This window comes from Schistocerca americana, chromosome 4 (assembly GCF_021461395.2).
Source record: "Schistocerca americana isolate TAMUIC-IGC-003095 chromosome 4, iqSchAmer2.1, whole genome shotgun sequence".
Lineage (NCBI taxonomy): Eukaryota > Metazoa > Arthropoda > Insecta > Orthoptera > Acrididae > Schistocerca > Schistocerca americana.
In genome coordinates, this window is record NC_060122.1 from 402,052,795 (window position 1) to 402,077,859 (window position 25,065).

A 25,065-nucleotide genomic window follows, 5' to 3' on the forward strand; every position below is an offset into this window, starting at 1 on the left:
TACATACAACTGCCACTCACCAACTAAAGAACAATATTGCAACTGCTTTCTCTTAAGTGACAATAATTCTCATAATTATCATTTAAAACTAGTATTTCACATTACATTTGGTGGGCACCATGACTGCTGTATTTAACACTGATGAGTCTAAACAGGAGATGCTACCAGATGTTCAGTTGTTTTTGGCAGTCAAGTCATTGGGGTTTGTCTCCTAGCGGAGAGAACAGTTTTCAGTGCAAAGAGGTAATCAATTCTAAAGACACTGTTATATAAGAAGCTGATCCTCCTTGGTAGACAAAAAGGGTTAGAACACTGTTGCAGAAACAACGAAACAAACATGCCAAATTTAAAGAGACGCAAAATCCCCAAGATTGGCGATCTTTTACAGAAGCTCAAAGTTTAGTGTGGACTTCTATGTGAGATGCCTACAACAATTTCCACAACAAAACTTTGTCTCGAAACCTGGCAGAAAATCCAAAGAGATTCTGATCGTATGTGAAGTATGTTAGTGGCATGAAACAATCAATGCCTTCTCTGCATGATAGCAATGGAGATACTATCGAAGACAGTGCTGCAAAAGCAGAGTTACTAAACACAGCCTTCCGAAATGCCCTCACATAAGAACACGAAGTAAACATTCCAGAATTTGAATCGAGAACAGCTGTCAACGTGAGTAACGTAGAAGTAAGTATCCTTGGAGTAGTGAAGCAACTTAAATCACTTAATAAAAGCAAGTCATCTGGTCCAGACTGTATACTAATTAGGTTCCTTTTGAAGTATGCTGCTGCATTAGCTCCATACTTAACAATCATATACTATCATTCGCTCAACGAAAGATCCGTACCCAAAGATTGGAAAGTTGCACAGGTCACACTAATATTCAAGACAGGTAGTAGGAGTACTCCACCAAATTACAGGCCCATATCGTTAATGTCGATATGCAGCAGGATTTTAGAACATATATTGTGTTCTAACATTATGAATTACCTCGAAGAAAATGGTCTATTGAGACACAGTCAACATGGGTTTAGGAAACATCATTCCTGTGAAACACAACTAGGTCTTTATTCACATGAAGTGTTGAGTGCTGTTGACAAGGGATTTCAGATCGATTCCGTATTTCTGGATTTCTGGAAGGCTTTTGACACTACCCCACAAGCGGCTCATAGTGAAATTGCGTGCTTATGGAATATCGTCCCAGTTATGTAACTGGATTTGTGATTTCCTGTCAGAGAGGTCACAGTTCATAGTAATTGACGGAAAGTCATCGAATAAAACAGAAGTGATTTCTGGCGTTCCCCAAGATAGTGTTATGGGCCCTTTGCTCTTCCTTACCAACATAAGGGTTTTTGGAGACAATCTGAGCAGCCCTCTTCGGTTGTTTGCAGGTGACACTGTCATTTATCAACTAATAGTCATCAGAAGGAAAAAAAAAACTGCGAAACGATGTAGAAAAGATATCTGAATGGTGCGAAAAGTGGCAGTTGACTCTAAATAATGAAAAGCGTGAGGTCATCCACATGAGTGCTAAAAGGAACTCGTTAAACTTTGGTTACATGATAAATCACTCTAATCTAAAAGCTGTAAATTCAACTAAATACCTAGGTATTACAATTACAAACAACTTAAATTTGAAGGAACACATAGAAAATTTTGTGGGGAAGTCTAACCAAAGACTGCGTTTTATTGGCAGGACACTTAGAAAATGTAACAGATCTACTAAGGAGACTGCTTACACTATGCTTGTCCATCCTCTTTTAGAATACTGCTGCGCGGTGTGGGATCCTTACCAGGTAGGACTGACGGAGTACATCGAAAAAGTTCAAAGAAAGGCAGCACGTTTTGTATTATCATGAAATATGGGAGAGAGTGTCACAGAAATGATACAGGATTTGGGCTGGACATCACTAAAAGAAAGGCATTTTTCGTTGCGCCGGAATCTTCTCACGAAATTCCAATCACAAACTTTCTCCTCCGAATGCGAAAATATTTTGTTGCCACTGACCTACATAGGGAGGAACGATCACCAAGATAAAATAAGGGAAATCAGAACTCGTACAGAAAGATATAGGTGTTCATTCTTTCCGCGCGCTATACGAAATTGGAATAATAGAGAATTATGAAGGTGGTTCGATGAACCCTCTGCCAGGCACTTAAATGTGATTTGCAGAGTATCCATCTAGATGTAGATGTGTGACACTCTTATGATGGCTGTGGAGGAAAACTCTATTTTGCCAGTTGTTGCATAGAGGAATCTAGGAGAAATGGAGAAGCAAAAACACTGGCCAAAGAGGTATCCAAATCACTCACAGTGACAAAATATGCCATAGCCTCACATGCGGTCATTTCACTTTTGAGGAAGAATATCATGTGCCAATGGGAAATTGAGCAGATGGTGGTACAAAATGTTTAGCGCTAAAGAATATCCTACCAGCTACGCAGATGGACGGGCATAATCCTAAAAAGACAGTGTGGAACTCTGCCTGTAAAGTGCATTACTTCCAGCAGCAAGAGGTCCCACTGGTTTTCAGTGCTTACAATGTACAGTTTTTGGTGCCACATATTTTAACTAACTATGCTTTATATAATGACAAGGGCATCCTTTTCATTTCCATGAGACTTGTACTTCATTTTAACCAAAATGTGACTAGTGCAGTGTGCAGTGTGTATTTAAAAATATGTGAGATGGGGAGTGAAAAAGGAACTCTTGTTGAAAATTTTTGATTTTGAGGTTTGATTTAGGTTCAGCAATAAATTCTGAGCTATTAGTGTCTTTAAATTTGAGTAAGTTGTGGCCCGTTGAATATTGGTGTTTTAATATAATGTGTTTTAAAGTTTCACTTTATTACCATTGTTTAATTTGACACATTTAAGAATCTAATTCTGCATATATATTACCGTTCAAATATCTTTTGTCAAATGGTAAAGACTTCTTTAAGTTAACATTACACATTAAGTGGTTAACCCCTTCTGGCCTGTAGCACATTATAATGCACAAAAATTTAAAACCAAATAAATTGCCCCCAAATTGAGAAAAATTAGTGTACCTTCCACATTTATTTATTTACTTACTTTTTTTTAAGCTACAGATTGGTAACGTTTATAACTCGCATATAAAAAGGGACTACTTCTCTTGTTTGGCAATATTGTATTTACAGAATATTCTTCTTTTGTACAAACCTACTCGGAACTCTTAAAATGACTACAAAATTTAGAAGATACTTTTTGTGAAACATTACATACACAGCTGTGATATTTAGGAAAGATGCCTCTTGTTAGGCCAATGTTATTTCCACATAATAACAAGGGGTTCTTTTTCAGAAGACTGACATCAGTTGCTTTAAATGACGTTATTGATTCCTACTGGATTCAAACAATGTGCAATTCAATACACAATGAAGTAAATTACTACAGTAAACAAAAAAAGAAAATATATATTTTAAACTATGCAAACGCCAATAATATTGACAATGGAGGAAAAGATAGATTGCTACTTACCATATAGATGACAGTTAAGTTGCAGACAGACACATTTAAAAGACACTACACAGAAGCTTTCAGCCACAGCCTTCATCAGAACAAGAAAGAGAAACACACAATTCATTCACACCTCATGCGCCTGCCGAAGTGGCTGTGTGATTCTAGGCGCTACAGTCTGGAGCCACTACGGTCGCAGGTTCGAATCCTGCCTCGGGCATGGATGTGTGTGATGTCCTTAGGTTAGTTAGGTTTAATTAGTTCTAAGTTCTAGGCAACTGATGACCTTAGAAGTTAAGTCGCATAGTGCCCAGAGTCATCTTGAACACCTCATGCACACATGACCGCCAACTCCGGCAGTTCAGACCAGATTTTATTGTGGTCCATGCTGCCAGAGTTGGCGGTCATGTGTGCTTGCTTGTGTGAATGAATGGCATGTGTTTCGCTTTCTTGTTCTGACGAAGGCTGTGGCCAACAACTTGGGTGTAAGTGTCTTTTAATTGCCCTGTCCGCAACTTAATGTGTCATCTTTACGGTAAATATATATTTTAGACATTATAAAACATTTTTGCTCGTACTGAAAATTTTACCTCCCAGGCAAGAGGTTCCTTTCCACTTTCCATCTCACATATTATGATGTGTCAAGCCTGTTTTTTAAATTGTAAATGCTTTATTTTTGAAAGAGGCTAGAAATGGGCAAACTCATTCATCTTTGATAATTCATTCACTGGTGTGATTGTTCCTGCTTGGGAACCGTTCATTTCTACTTGCTCATCATGCCTTTTTTATCTAATTGAGCATGCTATTTTGATTTTGCACCGCTCATTTCTAAATGGAATGGAGGCCAACTGAAGTGGGGTTGGAGTAGTAGAAATTCTCAGAAAACATCACAGTCACTGCAAACCATGCTCAGAGAGGCCAGAGCAGGCTGAACAGAAGTGTAGGTTATGGAACCTCTTTATGAACCGGTATGGACCACCCCAGTTGTCATTCACTTTTGAGGGAATCTTGTAGTTGTAGCAAGTACAATGCCTTCATTTATAGAATATGATATATATTTGCGATGTCATTACCAGCATGAAATAACTGGAAGTAAACTGTCATGTATCAAACATTAACAGCTTTGTTTTGCAATTTGTGGCTGTGAAAATTAACTACACATCGAAGTGCCATATTAATGGTGTGGGAAGTGGAGATTTGTTTTGAAAAATCACGACTTTCAACACAGGGGCTGAGAAACTGCACACTAAAATCAGAAACTTTGTATTAGTAGCAATGGCAACTATAGTATGCTGTAAGATCGTTGGAACTTCATATGTGAAAGGAAGCAAGACATACTTTTTTTTCCGTTCTTCCCAGAATGTTGCTAGATGACACAGCACACGTCATTGCTTTGAAGATCTTTACAACAACCAGTTTCGATCACTCAACAGTCGAACAGTTGAAGTGAGCCCCAAGGTTCATGATGGAATCAACATCAATTATTTTAGAAAGAGAAGTCCTGAATGAGCACAGGCAGCCATTAAATAAGATGAGAGTGAAATGAATATAAATTCTACAATTCAGTTAACTATGTATTAATGTAGTTAAAATGTAAATTTTACTCATGAATATATTTGAAAAGAAAAGAGAAAATATCCACTACTTATGACGGGAAAGGACTGGAAAAGTTCTCCATGAAATTTATGCTAAATGACTTTTTAGTTAAATCGTTAATTTCTGTCATAGCAGCATAATGATTGTTGGAGATGCATGGATTATGATTGAAAATTTTTTTAAAAAAGGTACCTTCTATTTACTTTGTAGATATAAGGCACATGAGAGGATTCTGTTGATAGATTTTTAATTAATTGTGAACTTTCTTCTCGAAGAACCATCTCCTGCAGTATCTTCCCATCCTGTAAAAGGATCAAAGGATCCATCACTCAAGACGGGTAGTAAAAGTCACTTGTGTATTGAAAACATTTGTGCTCTGTGATGAAGTTGAATTATGACCACAAGAACAGACAGCAGTTTGTTCTATTTGTATTTTCCTTACCACTATGTATGTTGAAGCATGATTCTGCGCCACTTCAGGAGCCAGAGCAACATTTTTGAATTTCAGAATTCTTTCAGAGGTGAGAAAATAATGAGACTGATTTTTTTATTTTATTTTTTCAAATAAAAGTATTGTCCTCTTCAAGGTAGTTCCCTCTGGCACCTATGCACTAGCAGAGTCATTGTTCCCAGTCTTGTTTGCAGCATTGAAAGGCTTCAACTGGTAAGGCCTTTAACATATTGGTCACATTCTTTTGAATGTTCTCCAGAGTCCCAAAATGACATCCTTCTGAGACATTTTTCAATTTGGGAAAAGAAAAAAAGTTACAAGGACTCATTATCAGGTGAATAAGGGTGCTGTGGAATAACAGAAATGTCTTTTGAGGTCAAAAATTCCATGGTGGAAGGGTGGAAGTGGTCATGTGACATTAGGCATTGCCGTGGTGCAGCATCCATATGTCTGCTATGTCTGTGGTCTCAATCGATTCACCCTTTTCCTGTGCCTTTCAAGCCTTTCTAAAACACTTGGTTGACAGTTTGTCATGGAGGAACAAATTCTTTGTACACGATACATTTAAGGCCAAAAAAGCGAATCAGCATTGTTTTGATCTTTGATTTGAGGTTCTTTCAGTTGAGGGGAGGTCTCAGTGTTCCACTCCTCAATTTGCTGCTTTGTTTTGGGATCATTCTCAGAAACCCAGGATTCGTCACCTGTGATCATGTGACTGAACCATTCGTAGTCATCAGCAGCTCTATCAAGAAAATGAGTGCACACATTTCTTTGAGTGTCCTTCTGCTCAGAGGTTTTTGGCACCATTTTGGCACTAATTGTTTGCATGTGCAAATCTTCAGTCAAAATTTGATGTATGGTGAAGGTATTTAACAGGTCACACAACATTTTTATTGTTAAAGGTCAGTTTAATCTCACAAGAACATGCACATATTTGATGTTTCTGTCTGTTTTTGAAGTTGGAGACCTTCTGAGCAAAGTTCATCTTCAGCGTGTTCTTGGCCTTGCAAAAATGGTTTGTGACAGTGAGAAAGTTGTGCTCTTGATAAGGAATGTTTCCCATAGGCCTCTTTCAACTTTTCCAAGGCCACACTCATGGATTCCCCCAGATTAAGACAAAACTAAATGGCATAACATTGCTCAAAATTCCACTGTTCCTCTTTCGTAACACACAACAAAAACACAACTTCACTGATGGAGCTCTGAGAAATCATGTGATGGCTGTACAGAGCTGTAACTCGGACTGGGTGTCTAGAAAGGATGACTTCATTGGTCTACACAAGTAGAACAACACCGTGTTGCCAGATCGCTCACAGTGTTGTCAGTCTCATTACATTTCTCACGCACCTCATGTAGTGTCGTCAATGGTGATGTCTCAAGTGTGGCTTTATAAAAACTGAAAAAGTCATTTATGGTCCCTGTTCCTTATTCTGTCACATAAGTCTTCTAAAACAAAGATGAAATCTACACCAAATCGTGAGGCTAAACCAACAGACGTACACAGGTATTCAAGTAGAAATCGATGAAATACCAAAAATTATGAGTAATGGTACTGAACAATTTGTTTCTAATAAAATTAGAATACCTTTAAATAGATTTGATTTCAGTGACAGTGACAGTGGCCTGCGAATAACGATTTTGTCAATGCTGCACACTCAGTTACTAAAGTAAAAGTTATAAATTGTTTGATTGAGACAGATGTCAAGGTAATGGAACACTTCCTTAAAGAGAAAAGGGAGGGGGGCTATGTATACTTCAGGTGTGTCTGAGTGTACCCATAAGGTCTCAGGGCAAAAGAAAAGTCACTTAATCGAAGAATATTTTTAAAAGAATGCCTGATATTCTCATCATATTTGCTTCACACTATTAGTAAATAGTAGGTTCATAGGTTGTATTATTAAAGCCAATGGAGCAATACGGTATTACTAATTAATTTGAAAGTAACAAAGTGTACCTGTGAACAATATTTTTTTATGTGAAAAGTAAATATGATTTTATACTATTCTACAATTTTTCAAATGGAGAAGCACCCCGTTCCCCTTTTCCTGATGACACAAAGGAAGCAAACTAGGGTCCAGCAGGCAGCACAGAGAAATAGCCAGACTTGGAGGAAAACAAAAAAAATAGGTGCCTACCTAAGTGTCATGTTTTATTTTTGGAAGAAATGCAAAAATCAGAAATTTTATATAAACTATCTTACATTACCGTTTAATAAAAAAAAAAAAATGATGAAAAGTTACCTTAAAAACTAATCATTAAATTGAGCAGATGAAACGTAAAAAAACCAACGAGGAGGGCAGGGGAAGAAATGGCTTGTAATAAGCAAGTGCTGTACTGTTGATACAAACGATGAAGAGATAACCTGATTTCTCTGTTTGTTGCACAAAAAAATGCATGTATTATGTAAGCTTAAGTTTTTTTAATTATAGAAAGGTTATAAATTAATGAGCACCATTCAAACATAGAGAAACTAATCATTAATTGAAGCGTGTGCATGAATAACGCTGTACAGCACATTTAGACATTTTGTAGAGTTGCATAAAGTAATGTTGTATACGGCAATCTGCGTCACCTGCTGCAATAGTTAATCTGTTTACCATCCGAGGGCAGCACTAGACACTGATTGGAGAGATGCAGTTTTTGCACCTCTCGATGAACAATGCTGTATGTTACAAGAATGGCAGAGTGTAGCAAGATGATGTCTACTGCAAGTTATTTGAATGTGCAAATAACACGTGGTGAAGGAAAACGTAACTTCAGTAGTTGGCAGGTCATTATAAGAGAAAAAGACTTTGTGATGCTGGATTGGAACAAAAGTTATGAAAGGGAAAGGTAGTTCCTGCAAAGCAGCTTCCAACGCAAGTGAATGGAAGAAGTTTTGTAAAAAGGTGTATGTCTATAAAGTAGCACATGTGTCCCGAACAGTGGCATATGTGCCATGTAGAGTACATTGCTCTACATTATGTGCCGATTTCTGAAAACATTACTGTAAAAACATGTGACGTGAATGAAATTAACTAAAGTTCCGTTGTTATCATCGATGAAAAAATATAATACACACTCCGAGCACTGCTATATTATTAAAAGAGAATGTGAAATATGATAAATTCAGTTGAATATTAGGTAGTAATATTGACTTAATGATTCAGGATCATGTATGCTATTTAGAAGTGTGTTCAAAAGAAGGAGGCAAGGACATAAATCTGGAAATTACGTTAAAGCTGTACGAAGAATATCATGCCTTGACATGTGATGAGCAGTCCATTTGCTTGATAAACTCCTTGGAAAATAGGCGTCCCAGCCAGATGAAAGGAAGGTAAGACAGACGATACTTCACGGAAACAAGTTATTTTCAAATACAGAGCCCAGTCAGAAGAAATGGGTCAAAAAACATTGCTTCACATATTCTGAATTACCCATCAACAAATACAGACTCTTCAACATAAACTGAAAGGTGGAATTACCACTCCTAAAGTCAGCTGAGGAAAACATTTTAGTAGGTCAGTTTCCATATCAAGTGATGACAGAGCTCTGATTCGGGAACACATTTCATGTTTCCCGAAGCAAATGAACCATTACAGCAGGAATAAATCCTCCAAAGAATGTTTGTACCCCAATCTCCACCTCTGCACAGAATGTATTGATTGTTTATGATCGCAGCTTCAGATGAAATAGAAATGCACAACATCGAAGTTGAGAGTCAGTTGTGTCACGCAAAAGCAGACCAAGCATAAGTGCTAAAAAATGATACAGATTTGGCTAAAATCAACAACAATACACATGTTATATGTGCTGACCTACAACAGGTTTTACTTTGTCCTATATTGACGCATTCCAAGATATTCTGCCAGAGACTACTGTTGTCATATAATTTCACAGCTCATGATGTCGGTACTGGAAACAACATGGTAAGTTTGTGGGATGAATCCACCGCATGGAGAGATTCAGCCAAAATAGTTTCCTGTCTGCTTAAATTTCTGACACTTGAGGAAGGTATGGAACACAAACTGATTGTATAGTCTGACCACTGTATCGGGCAGAACAATAACTGGAGAGTTTTAATGCTTTATTTCTAACTGGTCAGCTGCAAGTACTTCACAGAAATACATAAAAAGTTTTTATGGTCGATTCACAGTTTTGTACCTTGAGACAGGAATTTCACAATCTACATCTACATTTATACTCCGCAAGCCACCCAACGGTTATAGTTCCTTTAGAAAGGAAGCTCAGCACTGCTTAGGCCTTTGTTGGTACTTCAAAACGGACCATTCAGAAGATGATGATGGAAGACTTAAAGGGTGCAGGATCCGTTGAGCTGGTTTTCAAAATACAACCTTCTTTGAAAATTACTGGTGTGGTCTGGTTGAAGCTATGTAGTGAAGATCCTTGAGGCATAAGTGTATGTCTTAATCACAATGTGCTTTGTCCATGGGAAAGACTTTGTATTGTGAAACATGGTTGTGAACATGAAGTAAAAAAATTTGCATTGCGTTCTGGTTTTCGGTCACTGTACAGTGGGGCGGGGTGGGGGGGCACTGAAACTTCGTAAGGAAAAGACAACTGACCTATTGGACAAGATGAAGTATATGAAGCCAAAATACAGGCATTTTTACGAAAACTTGCAGTGTGACAGCTGAGTCTAATGTCCCAGATTTGTGTGTCAACTTGATAACAAACTGATGTTCTATTACCTTTTTAAGGCTAAAATAATCAGTTTACAATAAATATTAGTTTGTATATTGTTATAATTTTCTTTCTTACAACTTTTGAATTCTAGGCAACCTCATCATTACAGCAGAGGATAGAGTGATCTGGAATAATGCTGTATATCCATTGCTACACAGCATTTTTCCATTTTTGTGCTTACATATTTTTAAAAAAAAGCTATGCTTCACACAATTTTAAGAAAGCTCAATGATGTATTTTCAACAGTCTGTATGTACAAACAATACATATCTGCTATTACATTATTATTTTGCAATAATTCTCTGGGATTAACAGTTTTTGTGAATTTCCTAAAAACTGCTAAATGTGTCACACAACAATGTTTGAACATACGTTTCAGTTATAAATTACCGATCGTAGATACTGAATAAAATATAGAAAGAACCAGGCAGCGAGAGTTTGGGAACAGATCGAAACAGAATGAGAACTGGTGAGTGCAGTAAAAAACCGATGATGTGCTACTGAACTAGGAACAGTAGAACTGGAACATAGAAGAAGAATGAGACTGGCCAAACAAGACTGAGGCAGGAATGAGTAATGGAGCAACTTGAACAAGGGACGAGCCCACTCGAACAAGACCAGCTGCAGGGAACGAAGATTGACCATTCTGGGAATGAGACCAGCTGCAACAACAGTGAATGGTGAACTGCCATTCCTTAGAAGTCATTCTTGGTCATTCTGTTCACTTTAGTGAACCATTCCTTTGGACCTGTTCGTTCATGAACAACCCACTTCTAAAGGAGCCTACTCATCGAAGATCAGCTGCATTCAGTCATCGTCAGACACACGTGAAAAATAAAGAAAACTTGCTTACTTTTGGAGTAATCCATTTTTGAGCTGGTGTACAAATACATGCATGCACATACACAGGTGCCTATGCCCCTACATGGTGCTGGATGGACATACAATGCCAATGCTGCATTTCGGGAGATGGGCTAAGATGGGCTGAGGATTGTTGGGTGGGGCAGGTAGAGTGAGAGAGAGAGTCTGGAAGCAGGAAGAGTGGTTGCGGGTGGGTGGTCAGCAGCTGAGAGGGAGACAGCTGGTTTGCCAGCTAGGAATGCAACGGGGAGGACTGACAGATGCCATGTGCACAAACTAGGCATGTGATGTATGGGTGTTGGAGCCAGTGAGGAGCAGCACATGCTGAAGGTGATGTGGAGCTGTGAATTGATAGGGTGTGATAGGAGGAAGAAAGGGGAAGCTGTTGGTTGGAGGGTATGGGAAGTGGATTACCAGAGATTGAGGCCAGGAAGATTGTCGGAGCAAAGTATGCGTTGCAAGGATAACTCCATCTGCATAGTTTAGAGAAGCTGGTGGTAAAGGGAAGGTTCCAAATGGCTGGTGGTGGAGGGAAGGATGCAAATGGCTTGGGTTGTGAAGCAACTTTTGAAATTGAGAATGTTGTGCCCCAGGGTGGTCATTCATCCTTGTCAGCAGTTGGTTGGAAGTGATAGCAACATGAAGAGCTGTGTCGTAGTTTTAGTAGAGTTGGTATATGACTTGGCGGCTTTCACAGGTGGTCCAGCCTCTGATGGGTGGGGTAAGCCTGTGGTGAAGACTGCCAGTCTCGCTAGCGGGATGAAAGCAGAGCTCACCATCTGCAGCATCGTCGACAGGACTGACTGCGGACCTTTGGTACAGAGCCGAGTGGAGGGTCTGAATCAGAGGCTGAGACGGTTCTGCGACCGTGTGGGCTGCAGATTCCTCGACTTGCGCCATAGGGTGGTGGGGTTTCGGGTTCCGCTGGATAGGTCAGGAGTCCACTACACGCAACAAGCGGCTACACGGGTAGCAGGGGTTGTGTGGCGTGGGCTGGGCGGTTTTTTAGGTTAGACGGCCTTGGGCAAGTACAGAAAGGGCAACAGCCTCAACGGGTGCGGGGCAAAGTCAGGACATGCGGGGAACAAGCAGCAATCGGTATTCTAATTGTCAACTGTCGAAGCTGCGTTGGTAAAGTACCGGAACTTCAAGCGCTGATAGAAAGCACCGAAGCTGAAATCGTTATAGGTACAGAAAGCTGGCTTAAGCCAGAGATAAATTCTGCCGAAATTTTTACAAAGGTACAGACGGTGTTTAGAAAGGATAGATTGCATGCAACCGGTGGTGGAGTGTTCATCGCTGTTAGTAGTAGTTTATCCTGTAGTGAAGTAGAAGTGGATAGTTCCTGTGAATTATTATGGGTGGAGGTTACACTAAACAACCGAACTAGGTTAATAATTGGCTCCTTTTACCGACCTCCCGACTCAGCAGCATTAGTGGCAGAACAACTGAGAGAAAATTTGGAATACATTTCACATAAATTTTCTCAGCATGTTATAGTCTTAGGTGGAGATTTCAATTTACCAGATATAGACTGGGACACTCAGATGTTTAGGATGGGTGGTAGGGACAGAGCATCGAGTGACATTATACTGAGTGCACTATCCGAAAATTACCTCGAGCAATTAAACAGAGAACCGACTCGTGGAGATAACATATTGGACCTACTGATAACAAACAGACCCGAACTTTTCGAATCTGTATGTACAGAGCAGGGAATCAGTGATCATAAGGCCGTTGCAGCATCCCTGAATATGGAAGTTAATAGGAATATAAAAAAAGGAAGGAAGGTTTATCTGTTTAGCAAGAGTAATAGAAGGCAGATTTCAGACTACCTAACAGATCAAAACGAAAATTTCTGTTCCGATACTGACAATGTTGAGTGTTTATGGAAAAAGTTCAAGGCAATCGTAAAATGCGTTTTAGACAGGTACGTGCCGAGTAAAACTGTGAGGGACGGGAAAAACCCACCGTGGTACAACAACAAAGTTAGGAAACTACTGCGAAAGCAAAGAGAGCTCCACTCCAAGTTTAAACGCAGCCAAAACCTCTCAGACAAACAGAAGCTAAACGATGTCAAAGTTAGCGTAAGGAGGGCTATGCGTGAAGCGTTCATTGAATTCGAAAGTAAAATTCTATGTACCGACTTGACAGAAAATCCTAGGAAGTTCTGGTCTTACGTTAAATCAGTAAGTGGCTCGAAACAGCATATCCAGACACTACGGGATGATGATGGCATTGAAACAGAGGATGACTCGCGTAAAGCTGAAATACTAAACACCTTTTTCCAAAGCTGTTTCACAGAGGAAGACCGCACTGCAGTTCCTTCTCTAAATCCTCGCACAAACGAAAAAATGGCTGACATCGAAATAAGTGTCCAAGGAATAGAAAAGCAACTGGAATCACTCAATAGAGGAAAGTCCACTGGACCTGACGGGATACCTATTCGATTCTACACAGAGTATGCGAAAGAACTAGCCCCCCTTCTAACAGCCGTGTACCGCAAGTCTCTAGAGGAACGGAGGGTTCCAAATGATTGGAAAAGAGCACAGATAGTCCCAGTCTTCAAGAAGGGTCGTCGAGCAGATGCGCAAAACTATAGACCTATATCTCTTACGTCGATCTCTTGTAGAATTTTAGAACATGTTTTTTGCTCGCGTATCATGTCATTTCTGGAAACCCAGAATCTACTATGTAGGAATCAACATGGATTCCGGAAACAGCGATCGTGTGAGACCCAACTCGCCTTATTTGTTCATGAGACCCAGAAAATATTAGATACAGGCTCCCAGGTAGATGCTATTTTTCTTGACTTCCGGAAGGCGTTCGATACAGTTCCGCACTGTCGCCTGATAAACAAAGTAAGAGCCTACGGAATATCAGACCAGCTGTGTGGCTGGATTGAAGAGTTTTTAGCAAACAGAACACAGCATGTTGTTATCAATGGAGAGACGTCTACAGACGTTAAAGTAACCTCTGGCGTGCCACAGGGGAGTGTTATGGGACCATTGCTTTTCACAATATATATAAATGACTTAGTAGATAGTGTCGGAAGTTCCATGCGGCTTTTCGCGGATGATGCTGTAGTATACAGAGAAGTTGCTGCATTAGAAAATTGTAGCGAAATACAGGAAGATCTGCAGCGGATAGGCACTTGGTGCAGGGAGTGGCAACTGACCCTTAACATAGACAAATGTAATGTATTGCGAATACATAGAAAGAAGGATCCTTTATTGTATGATTATATGATAGCGGAACAAACACTGGTAGCAGTTACTTCTGTAAAATATCTGGGAGTATGCGTACGGAACGATTTTAAGTGGAATGATCATATAAAACTAATTGTTGGTAAGGCGGGTACCAGGTTGAGATTCATTGGGAGAGTGCTTAGAAAATGTAGTCCATCAACAAAGGAGGTGGCTTACAAAACACTTTTCGACCTATACTTGAGTATTGCTCATCAGTGTGGGATCCGTACCAGGTCGGGTTGACGGAGGAGATAGAGAAGATCCAAAGAAGAGCGGCGCGTTTCGTCACTGGGTTATTTGGTAACCGTGATAGCGTTACGGAGATGTTTAATAAACTCAAGTGGCAGACTCTGCAAGAGAGGCGCTCTGCATCGCGGTGTAGCTTGCTCGCCAGGTTTCGAGAGGGTGCGTTTCTGGATGAGGTATCGAATATATTGCTTCCCCCTACTTATACTTCCCGAGGAGATCACGAATGTAAAATTAGAGAGATTAGAGCGCGCACGGAGGCTTTCAGACAGTCGTTCTTCCCGCGAACCATACGCGACTGGAACAGGAAAGGGAGGTAATGACAGTGGCACGTAAAGTGCCCTCCGCCACACACCGTTGGGTGGCTTGCGGAGTATCAGTGTAGATGTAGATGTAGACAAGACTGGAGAAAAAAGTGTTTGGTGGGTGGATTGAGCAGGCCTTTCACTTCGGTTTTTCCCAGGGATATGATCCCAAAGGCAAGGGATGGTGATTGGGAGTGACATAGGGATGGACCAGAATGTTGCATAGGGTGAGTGGGTTACGGAATGCCCCCTGTCAGTTCACGTCTCTACATCACCTTCAGTATATGCCGGTTCTCATCAGCTCCAACAGCCATGCATTACATGTCTGGCCTGTGCACTTGTCACCCCTCCCCTTGCATTCCTAGCTGGCAAACAGGCTACCTGCCTCCAAGACGCTAACAAACAACCCGCAATCGCTCTTCCTGCTTTGCAACCCACGGTTGCTTCGTCAGGAAAGAGGGAAGGAGAGGGAAAATATGTATGTATATGTGTGTGTGTGTGTGTGTGTGTGTGTGTGTGTGTGTGTGTGTGTGTGTGTGTGCGCGCGCGTGATGAAAGTATTACTCAGAAAGCTAGGCAGTTTTCTTTCTGCTAGCTGTCAATGACTCAGCACTTATGCTTTTCAGTGAGCTGTCTCCTTTACCTCTAAAGTATTTACACTCTACCAGAACTTTCCTACAAATTAATTGTTATTTGAATTGTTTAGAGTGAAGTGGTGGTGGTGGGGATTTCAGCATGAAAAATACTGTACTAAACAAAACTGAATTGTAGTTACAGCACTCAGCTGTGATGGTGTGATCAACATGACAGCATTTGAATTACTTAGATACAACCAGGTGTCATTTGCATCCAGCACTTTAAAATCAATATTTCACCAGCAGCTGATTTTATAACTGGGGACTTACTTCCAACATATGGGACAATATTAGGTGTATCCTTTCTAGGACCAGTTTTGAAAGAACATGTGGCCACTGTTTAATCTTCCTGTCATAGATGTTCTTAGTGTTCTACTGATAAATTGTTTTCTTGCAGTTCCTCATTAGGCTTCCAGTGTGTTACCTAATTCTTAGATTGGCCTCCTTTTCAAGGGACACTCACAGAAAATATTGTATTCATTTTTTCTGACAATCTCTCTCATCTTGCTGGAAATACTATGATGAGAATCTTATTTACTCTTATGGACATTATTTGAAGTTGCCCAACCAGTGATTAATCACACGTTTCTAATAATTACAGTATTTTGACAATATTATGAAAAGGATAGATTACTACTCACCACATAATGCTGCCAGGCACAGCAAAAACAACAGGCAAGCTTTAGGCCAAAAGGCCTTCTGAATTAGACAACACACACAAATTCTCTGTGGCCTTGGCAGCTAGAGACAGTGGTCATCTGTGTGTGAGTTTTGTTTTTGTGAATGTATGTATGTATGTTGTCTAGTTCAGAAGAGGGCCTTTTAGCCGAAGGCTTACTCGTTTAGCATTCTTTTTGTTGTGCCTATCTGCATCTCAACATGTCCACTATATGGTGAGTAACAATATATCCTTTTCATAATATTGTTGTTCCAACCTGTATTTTCCATTATTTCATTGCAGCATTTTGTTGTATATCAATTTTACAAAAAAAAAAAAATAGGGTTTGTATGTTGCAACATCTTTTATTCAATTTACTATCCATGCTTGATTTTTATCTATGTGCAATGTGAAAAGCTGCAAAGGAAATAGTAGTTGTACCAAGATGTACCTCAAATTTTGCATTTTCAGTAATTAATGCTGAAATGTATTCTTTTAATCAGGAGTGTTCGATTTCCTTGTTCATTCCTTTGTTGTGCATTATCCAATTTTCATTAATCAGTCTGCCCTTTCATTTTTTCATATGAGTCGTTTCTCCTGAAAAGTTTCTTAATGTTACAGTAGATATAGAGTGTGAAGCCTCCCAGTGGGCTGAGGTGGAACATACTACACCTCAGAACTGTTGTTGCATGACTGTATACCTGGCACTTACAGAAATAAACAATTTGCTAGCTGAGAAGTGCAGAGGTCTTTGCTACAGTAATCAATCCATTGGCCCCTGTTAACAGTAACCTGCAGTGTACCCAGCTATTATTCAAATACACACAGCCAAGGAACTTAGACATGTGCCTTACATTGGTTGATACCACAGTTGCCTTGTTGTTGTACTCTGATTGGGGATAGAAAAGGTACGCCGAGATGTCAAAATTGCTGCATAATAGGAATGGAATATTTAAGGCTGAAACACTTTAGTGGACAATGATGCTTTGTGGACGATGTCAGGAACCCAGAGCACAATGTTTTGATCCAGATATGGAACTTTGATGTCGCAGACATGCCATATTGAATAATATAATTTCGACTAATGTGTTACACATCTTTATTTATTTGTTGGCTCCTTACAGTTCCCTACACAGCCTTCAGCCCACTAATCGCACAAAAATTTAACAGTTTCTGAAGTGATCAGAAATTAATCCTCTACATAGTTCCAGTTTCATCTGATTATATTATTGTAACACAGATGTATATTTTTCCTATTATAACATTTTTCTGATTCACTGTAAGTGCTAGCTCTTTTTCCAGATACAGATATTCACTGTCTCCAAATACACTGAACCATTTAATACTTAAATCAATATTTATGACTCTTTTTTTGTTTAAGATTTTTTTATTGTGTGTTGGTTGAGTTCAATTTATACAGTGTTTATTTTTGAATCACTTTGTACAAGGGTTATTCAGAAAGTAGGGAACATTTTGACATTAAAAAAGAAACTAAGTACAAGAAATACATTTTATTATATACATCTGAAAGAGCGACTGACATACTACTTTTCCACATAGTCACCAAACACATTGAGGCAATTACCCTAGTGGTGGACAAGATTTGAAGTACCTCCGTTGTAAAATTCCGCCGCCTAAGACTTCAGCCAGTGAGTCACGCTCTGGTTCAAGATCAGGGCTGTTGCGTGGATGAGGGAAAATTTCCCATTTGAATGAATTAAGGAGTTCTTTAGTGCAGTTGGCCGTGTAAGGTCGGGCATTGTCATGCAAAAACAAAATTTTGGGTGTCAGCTTTCCTTGCCGTTTGTTTGAACTGTTCTTCTAAGGCTCCATTATTGTGAAATCACATTTTTCACAAATCGTTTCATCAACTTCCGTCATCAAGATCTGTCCGTCACAATGTTGGGGTGTCCACTCTTCTCTTCAACATGAACATTGGTTTGGCCATTTTTAAAGTGAATGCACCACTTCCGGACGGAACATTCACTCATTACGTTGTTTCCATACACTTTGCACAGTTCATGATAAATTTCTATAGGTTTTAGGTTTTTGCCAACAAAACCCATATCACAGACCGCACCTCACAACTGGTGGGATTTTCAATTGCAGCGCACATTTCAAATTCGAATACTGAAAAAAAACCAGACGCGCAGAGAAGTTCCTGCTGTCACGGATGGATGCCGACTGAGCTGCTGAGCATGCACATACCAAAATATACGCGATCAATGCATGCCTAGCAGTGTCAGATGGAAATGTTCCCTACCTTCTGAATAGCCCTTGTATATAAATTTTCTGTATGGCATTGTTAATAGTGAGGTTTTAATTGTCGCCCACAGTAAGGACAATGAGCATTGGGGTACACAGTGGTGGTGGTGGTGGTGGTGGTGGGAGGGGGGGGGGGCAACAAGAGGGTAGAGGCTGGAGGGGGGGTGGAATTTACATATAACTTTTTTCTGGTTGGGTAATTTGTTTCAGTTTATGTAATTGGGCTATTTCAGGACAGTTTAACACACAATGGGAAGAAAACTCCATTGAAATTGATCTCACCTCGTCATTCAAGGGGGCATTCAAGTGATTGCCTCAAAGAATTGTCTGCAGAAGCACTAAGTTCCTGTCAAGTTCCAACTCCAACTAAGTTGGGATCTTCACCTCATCAACACCGTTCCTCCAGTGAAACACGTGGTTTGTATAACTTTTTATTTTTGACTTATTTAGTGTTGGGTGTCAAACTATATCAGTATTAATCTATTGCTGAGTTAATGTTTTGTTAAATATATTTTTAGTAGTTTTGAAAAATGTGCACCATCATGCATAACTGCGAAACATAGCTTTGCTAACTTTTAACACTGAAATTAATTTTGAAGAATTTTTTTCATTATAGTAATTGTGTGCAGTAGTTTTCATTAGTAGAAAATGATTGGAAATTCTTATTTATTGATTAGTTGCTGTTGTTGCAAGTGACATTCACCCCTAAAAGATGTTTTAGTCTGTGTTTCACGGTTATTTTTATTATTAAAATCCAAAATGGCATACAAACACTAATGCAGATTGTAGATATAGTACGAACAAAAGTCACTAGATCACAAGCCGATCAGGAGATCAAACAGAATCTGAGGTTTTCCGAATGGTGACGTAAACTGTTCAAACAGGTCAAGCTGTGCTACCCGTACTTGAAAAAGTAAAAATGGAGCCAAGACAATAGAAGACAAATTCTCCAGGAACACAATGAGGTACTTATTGGAGGATTTAACAATAGATGGCAAACTAATTGCCTTTTCATACAGGTGAAGATGTATTCATTCCGCTGACACCCAGTGATTCAAATATGCCCTTCGATTTAAAGTGATTGCAGTTTCCCATGCACTTGCATTTGCTATGACTACTAACAAGGCACAGAGCCAGTTGCTTTGCTTGGCAGATATCATGGGCAACACTAGGTACTGCAGCTGGTTTTTAATAATGTTCAGTTCTGTTGGTAGATCTTTGTCCCTCATTGGGGTTTTCATGGTTTTGTAGGTGATTGTTCATGAGGTTGATTGTGGCAAGATGTACTGTGGATAGTAGTACAAGGCGTAAGGTTATTAGGGTTATGACACAAGCACTGTGTCCCATGTTACATGGGAACCAAATACTGGGGAGGTTGGCGCTGATCACTGATGATGTCGTGGTCCATTCCTCAAACTCTGGAGGTGGCATATTGTTTTTAATGGAGACGAGCCAGGAATGGCCTTGGGAGGAAATCTGAATTTTTTTTTTGCATTGTTTAGCACTTCAGGCTGTGTATGTAAGTAGCATCTGCTCACAGAGCTGTGCACAAACTCAGGTTCGAACACAAAGAAACGAAAGTGGATCTACTGACAAGTTTAATTGTTGTTGTGTGGCACAAAGGTACTGAAACTGGATATTGCAGTCTGTGCACGTTGGAGAAATTGATCCTGTAAGATGTTCTTTTTCTGATGAAGTGTGGTTTAATTTGTTGTGGTGTATTAACTTGGAACAATTAATATTATAGTTCTGAAAATCATGATATATCAAGAATCTCTGCATTATGTGGGTGTGTTGTGCAGTTATTGCAACATGAATTGTTGGACCAGTGTTTTTTCACTGGACAGTAACTTGTGACAGATATCTAAGCACTATACTGCAAACTTTTTTTAGATAATTAACAACAAATGAATGGATATGCGGTTATTTCATGTTGGCTAATGGAAGACTGCAGGCTGCAAATGCGTCTGTGTCAGTATTACAAGATGTTTTGGTGATAGAAACTATCCTCTTGTCACAGTAATTCCTGTTGCATTAATTGCACACAACATGTACTTTTTCACTGTAGATTGTAATTTTATCCACGTAACTTTGTGTTGCCTACAGCCAAACAGTTACGTGGTATGAACTCTGGTTGTTGTGGTCTCTTGTAGTTTCTCATTTGGGCTCTGAGTTGTTGCATTAGTGCATTCTTTTGTGCTACTATACAGTCCTGCATTGTAAGGAATCGAAAAAGACTGTGCATATTGTGTGAAGACAGAAGGGGAACAGATTGCTGCCCGGGAACAGCTAGGAACAGTGTTAGTCCTAGTCAGCAGGCTTCAAGCAGCTGCTCTAATCTGCAGTGTCATTGACGCTCCTGCTACGGAAGCTGTGGTATCTCCAGTGCCACTGGAAACCTCTAGAAACTCTGCTGCTGATGTGCCCTCCTCTGTGCATGATCTAGCCAGTTTCTTACTGCCTCCATTATTAGGCAGAGAATTGTAAGGACCCCTCAGGGATTAAGCTCTCATGTAGCAGATGTATGTGTGGCAAGCATATGTAGGTCTTTTTAGATTAGAAGAACACCTCAGTAGTCTCAGTGATGGTGTACATGCTGTGCTTAGAAGAACAGTTACATCAACTACAGAGGACTACATTTCTTGTAAATGAGAAAGAGAACATATTAATGTGGTATTTGTTAACTGCAGGGGTGTCTATGGTAAGTTCCCAGAATTAGTCTCACTTCTTACATGTAACAGTTTACATAGTAGTATTAGCCACAGAAAGCTAGTCAACAGGAAGGAGTAACAGCAAAATCCTAAATGTAATTTTAAATATACAGGATGAATCACCAAAAACTTGCACTGCAAATATTGCAGAAATGGAAAGTGCTGTTGATGTGTGGTTCATAGTATGCATTGGTAGACAGGGGCTCATACTGTTAGCCAGTTTTGATTTTAATAATACTTAGAAAGAGTATTTTTTGTACAAACATATTCTTTTTTTTAAATGGAACAGTACCTGTTGACACTAACAAACTAAAAGTAGGGTATATTAGAATGTCAGTGGTGTTCATTGCAGGAGTCTAGTGCAAGTCATTTACAAGATATCGTATTGTGCAAAGTTTCCACACAGACATTTGTTTGTGCCATTCAACCTCCATAGTTGATAGGTACAATGGTGTTATGCTTGCTTAAAGTGTGCTTATGTGTCCCTTGATTGCATTGTGACTTGCTGGTCAGTTGATATGTGACAGTCCAAGCAGTATGTTGTGAGTGGATGATGTGGTTTACCAATGCAGAAAAAGCCAACATGCACATAGTGTATGGAGAGAATAGGAAGAATGCAGTTTGTTCTTGTATGGTGTATGTGGCAAGATATCCCAATAGACATCAACCATCTCAGCTGTTATTTATCAACCTCTTCAGCCAGTTATGTGAAAGTGGTAGTGTAACACCTATAAAATGTAACAGAAAAAAATAAATGATGACAGAAGAGGAGGAAATTAATGTTCTTGCTGCTGTTGCAGTTGATCCACACATTAGCTCCTGCACAGTTACACAAGGAAGCAGCATGAGTCAGGGAAGTGACCTACACATTCTCCATCGACATAGGTTCCATCCCTATCACATCTCTCTCCATCAAGAGCTACATAGGAACAGTTATGAGAGAATGGTGTTAACTTTTGTACACAGGCATTAAGACAGGCTGGATCACATATCTGTGATGGTGTGATCAACATGACAGCATTTGAATTACTTAGATACAACCAGGTGTCATTTGCATCCAGCACTTTAAAATCAATGTTTCACCAGCAGCTGATTTTATAACTGGGGACTTACTTCCAACAAATGGGACAATATTAGGTGTATCCTTTCTAGGACCAGTTTTGAAAGAACATGTGGAGCAACATTTACCAATCATGACCAGGTAAACCACCTCAACATGCACTACTGGTCCGTTGACAATGCCCGTTGGTTTCATCAGGTGGAACGTCAGCGTCCATGGAGTGTAAACATGCATTGTGGGATAGTGAACCATCAGCTTGTAGGCTCGTGTTTCATAGGCAGAATGTTGAACATGCACAAGTATTGTAGCCTCATAACAGACCATCTTCCACAGATGCTAGAAGAGGTTCCTCTGCAGACTAGGAGGTACCTGTAGTACCAACATGATGGCTGTCCAGCCCATAGTGCATGAAGTACTACAGCATGTCTTCATGAATTATTTCCAAATCTTTGGATTAGATGCAGAGGATCTGTACCTTGTCCAGTCCATTCCCCTTGATTTTTCTTGGGGAAAGCTGAAAGACGCTGTTTACAAGGACATACCAAATAACCTGATGATATGCAGCTTCGTGTTACTGCAACCTGCTCATACATCTCTGCTTGGTGAAAGACTACTTTTTCGTGTGCCAACCTTGGTCTCTTTTCAACGGACACAAGTTTCAAACAATCCAACAATGAAGCATAACAGGGTCCAGTTCTGCCTTTTTTCAAGTTCTGTATAATGAGATACCTTGGGAATCCCAAAAAACAGTGGCTATCACCATACCAGCTGATGATATGGTCCTTGCCCTCTTTGGTGCACTTTCACCAGCCCTTGTTAATTGTTTTGACTGCCATTGTGTCCAGGTTTCCCATCGACAGTAAGCAATCATGCCACACACCTCCCCCACAGTTTCTTCATAGTCAATTCTACATGCAGGATATTATGCGCTCATTCAGTTGAAATGCCTACAGTCTCAGCAATCTCAAAAATTTTTATTTGGAGGTCTTGCATTACCATACCATTGATTTTGTCAGTAGTTTCCCTTGTGGTGACAATTGGATGGACAGAGTGCGCTTTATCTTCAGTGCTTGTCCATCCATGTTTAAATTCATTCACTCAAAAGTAAATGGTCTTCAATGGTGGTGCAGAGTCCCTGTAAACTTCATACAATTATGTTTTGATTTTTATGGCAGTCCACCCCTTCAAAAAAATGTTTAATAACAGCGCAAAACTCAATTTTCTCCATTCTCAGTTACATCTGACTGGATTGATTGGACCAGTGTTTTGTGAGCAGAATTCTCTCACATGCCTTACCTATGACTGGCTCTATGTGCACATTCTGTTTCAAATCTCTACAAATGGTTACATCCATATTTGTATGAGTTGACCAATTCAAGTTGTGACTCATCGAAACTGTTGTGGTTTTTTCCCCCTTATTTTCTTTCTCTCTCTCTCTTTTTTTTAAAAAAGTGCACAATTTTACATTTTTTAACATGTGAAGCAAATTGTCAGTCTTCGTACCACCTTGAAATCTTATCAAGATCTGACTGAATATTTATACAGCTTTTTACTGGCAGTACTTCATTATACATAGTCATATCAACTGCGAAAAGTCTGAAGTTACTATTAATATTATGTACACAGTCATTAATATACAACATGAACAGCAAAAGTCCCGACACACTTCCCTGTGGCACACCTTAAGCTATTTAATCTATCAGTGTCTCCCCTTCCAGGCTGACCTTCTGTATCCTACCTACCAAGGTATCTTCAGTCCAATCACAAATTTCATTATATACCACATATGATCATATTTTTGATAATAAATGTAGGTATGGTACAGAGTCAGATGATTTTCAAAAAAATCAGTAAGTACTATATCCACCGGTAAGCATTGATCCATGGCTTTCAGGATGGCATATGAGAAAAGTGTGAGTGGGGTTTCACATGATCAGTGTTTAAGAAATCCATGCTGTTTGGTATAAAGGAGGCCTTTCTGTTGCATATACATCATTATGTTTGAGCTCAGAATATATTCCAAGATTCTACAAGAAACACGTGTCAATGACATTCTGTGGTAGTTCTGTTACCCTTCTTGTAGAGGGGTGTGATCTGTGCTTTCTTCCGACAGCTGGACATGGTTGTTTGCTTAAGAAACGTAGGTACATTTTTGTTAAAATTTGGTATAGAGTCTGACAAGAATTCCATCATGCCCTGCGGCTTTGTTTAGTTTTTGTCATTTTAACTGTTTCTCAACACAATGACACTAATATCTATATAATCCGTCTTTGCAGTGATGTGAGAATTAAATTAGGATGGCATTTGTAAGGTAACATTTGAAAATGGAGGTCAACATTTTTGCTTTACTACCAAAAGTTGTAGTGTCTGTCTAATACATGAGTGTCTGGACACTAACTTGGGTACTAATAACAGCCTTTTGGGAGGGATCCTTTGATATGCTATGCTTCATCTTACAGCTGATCTGAAAACTGCATCAAATAGTTAAGCAACTGTGTTATAGGACCGCCTGGCTAGCCATGCGGTCTAACGCACTGCTTCCTGATCGGAAAGGCATGCCGGTCCCTGGCACGAATCCACCCGGTGGATTAGTGTCAAGGTGCAGTCTCCTGGCCGGCCTGTGGATGGTTTTCAAGGTGGTTTTCCATCTACCTCGGCGAATGTGGGCTTGTTCCCCTTATTTTGCCTCAGTTACACTATGTCAGCGATTACTGCACAAACACTGTCTCCACGTACGCGTACACCATAATTGCTCTACCATGCAAACATTTGGGGTTACACTTGTCTGGTAAGATACGTTCCTGGGGGGGTGGGGGCTGAACCGCACAATACCCTGGGTTCAGTGTGGGGCAGCGGTGGGGTGGGT

The 25,065-nt window shown here is 39.8% G+C and overlaps 1 protein-coding gene across 2 annotated transcripts in view; it reads left to right on the forward strand.

Annotated features, from left to right (window-relative positions):
* LOC124614026 overlaps positions 1-25,065 on the forward strand; it is an 80,776-nt gene that overhangs the window by 41,415 nt on the left and 14,296 nt on the right. For both annotated transcript variants that reach the window (XM_047142844.1, XM_047142843.1), the window contains exon 6: positions 18,662-18,845. In XM_047142844.1, coding sequence (XP_046998800.1) covers positions 18,662-18,845 — 184 coding nt within the window. The remainder of the gene's footprint in view (positions 1-18,661; positions 18,846-25,065) is intronic.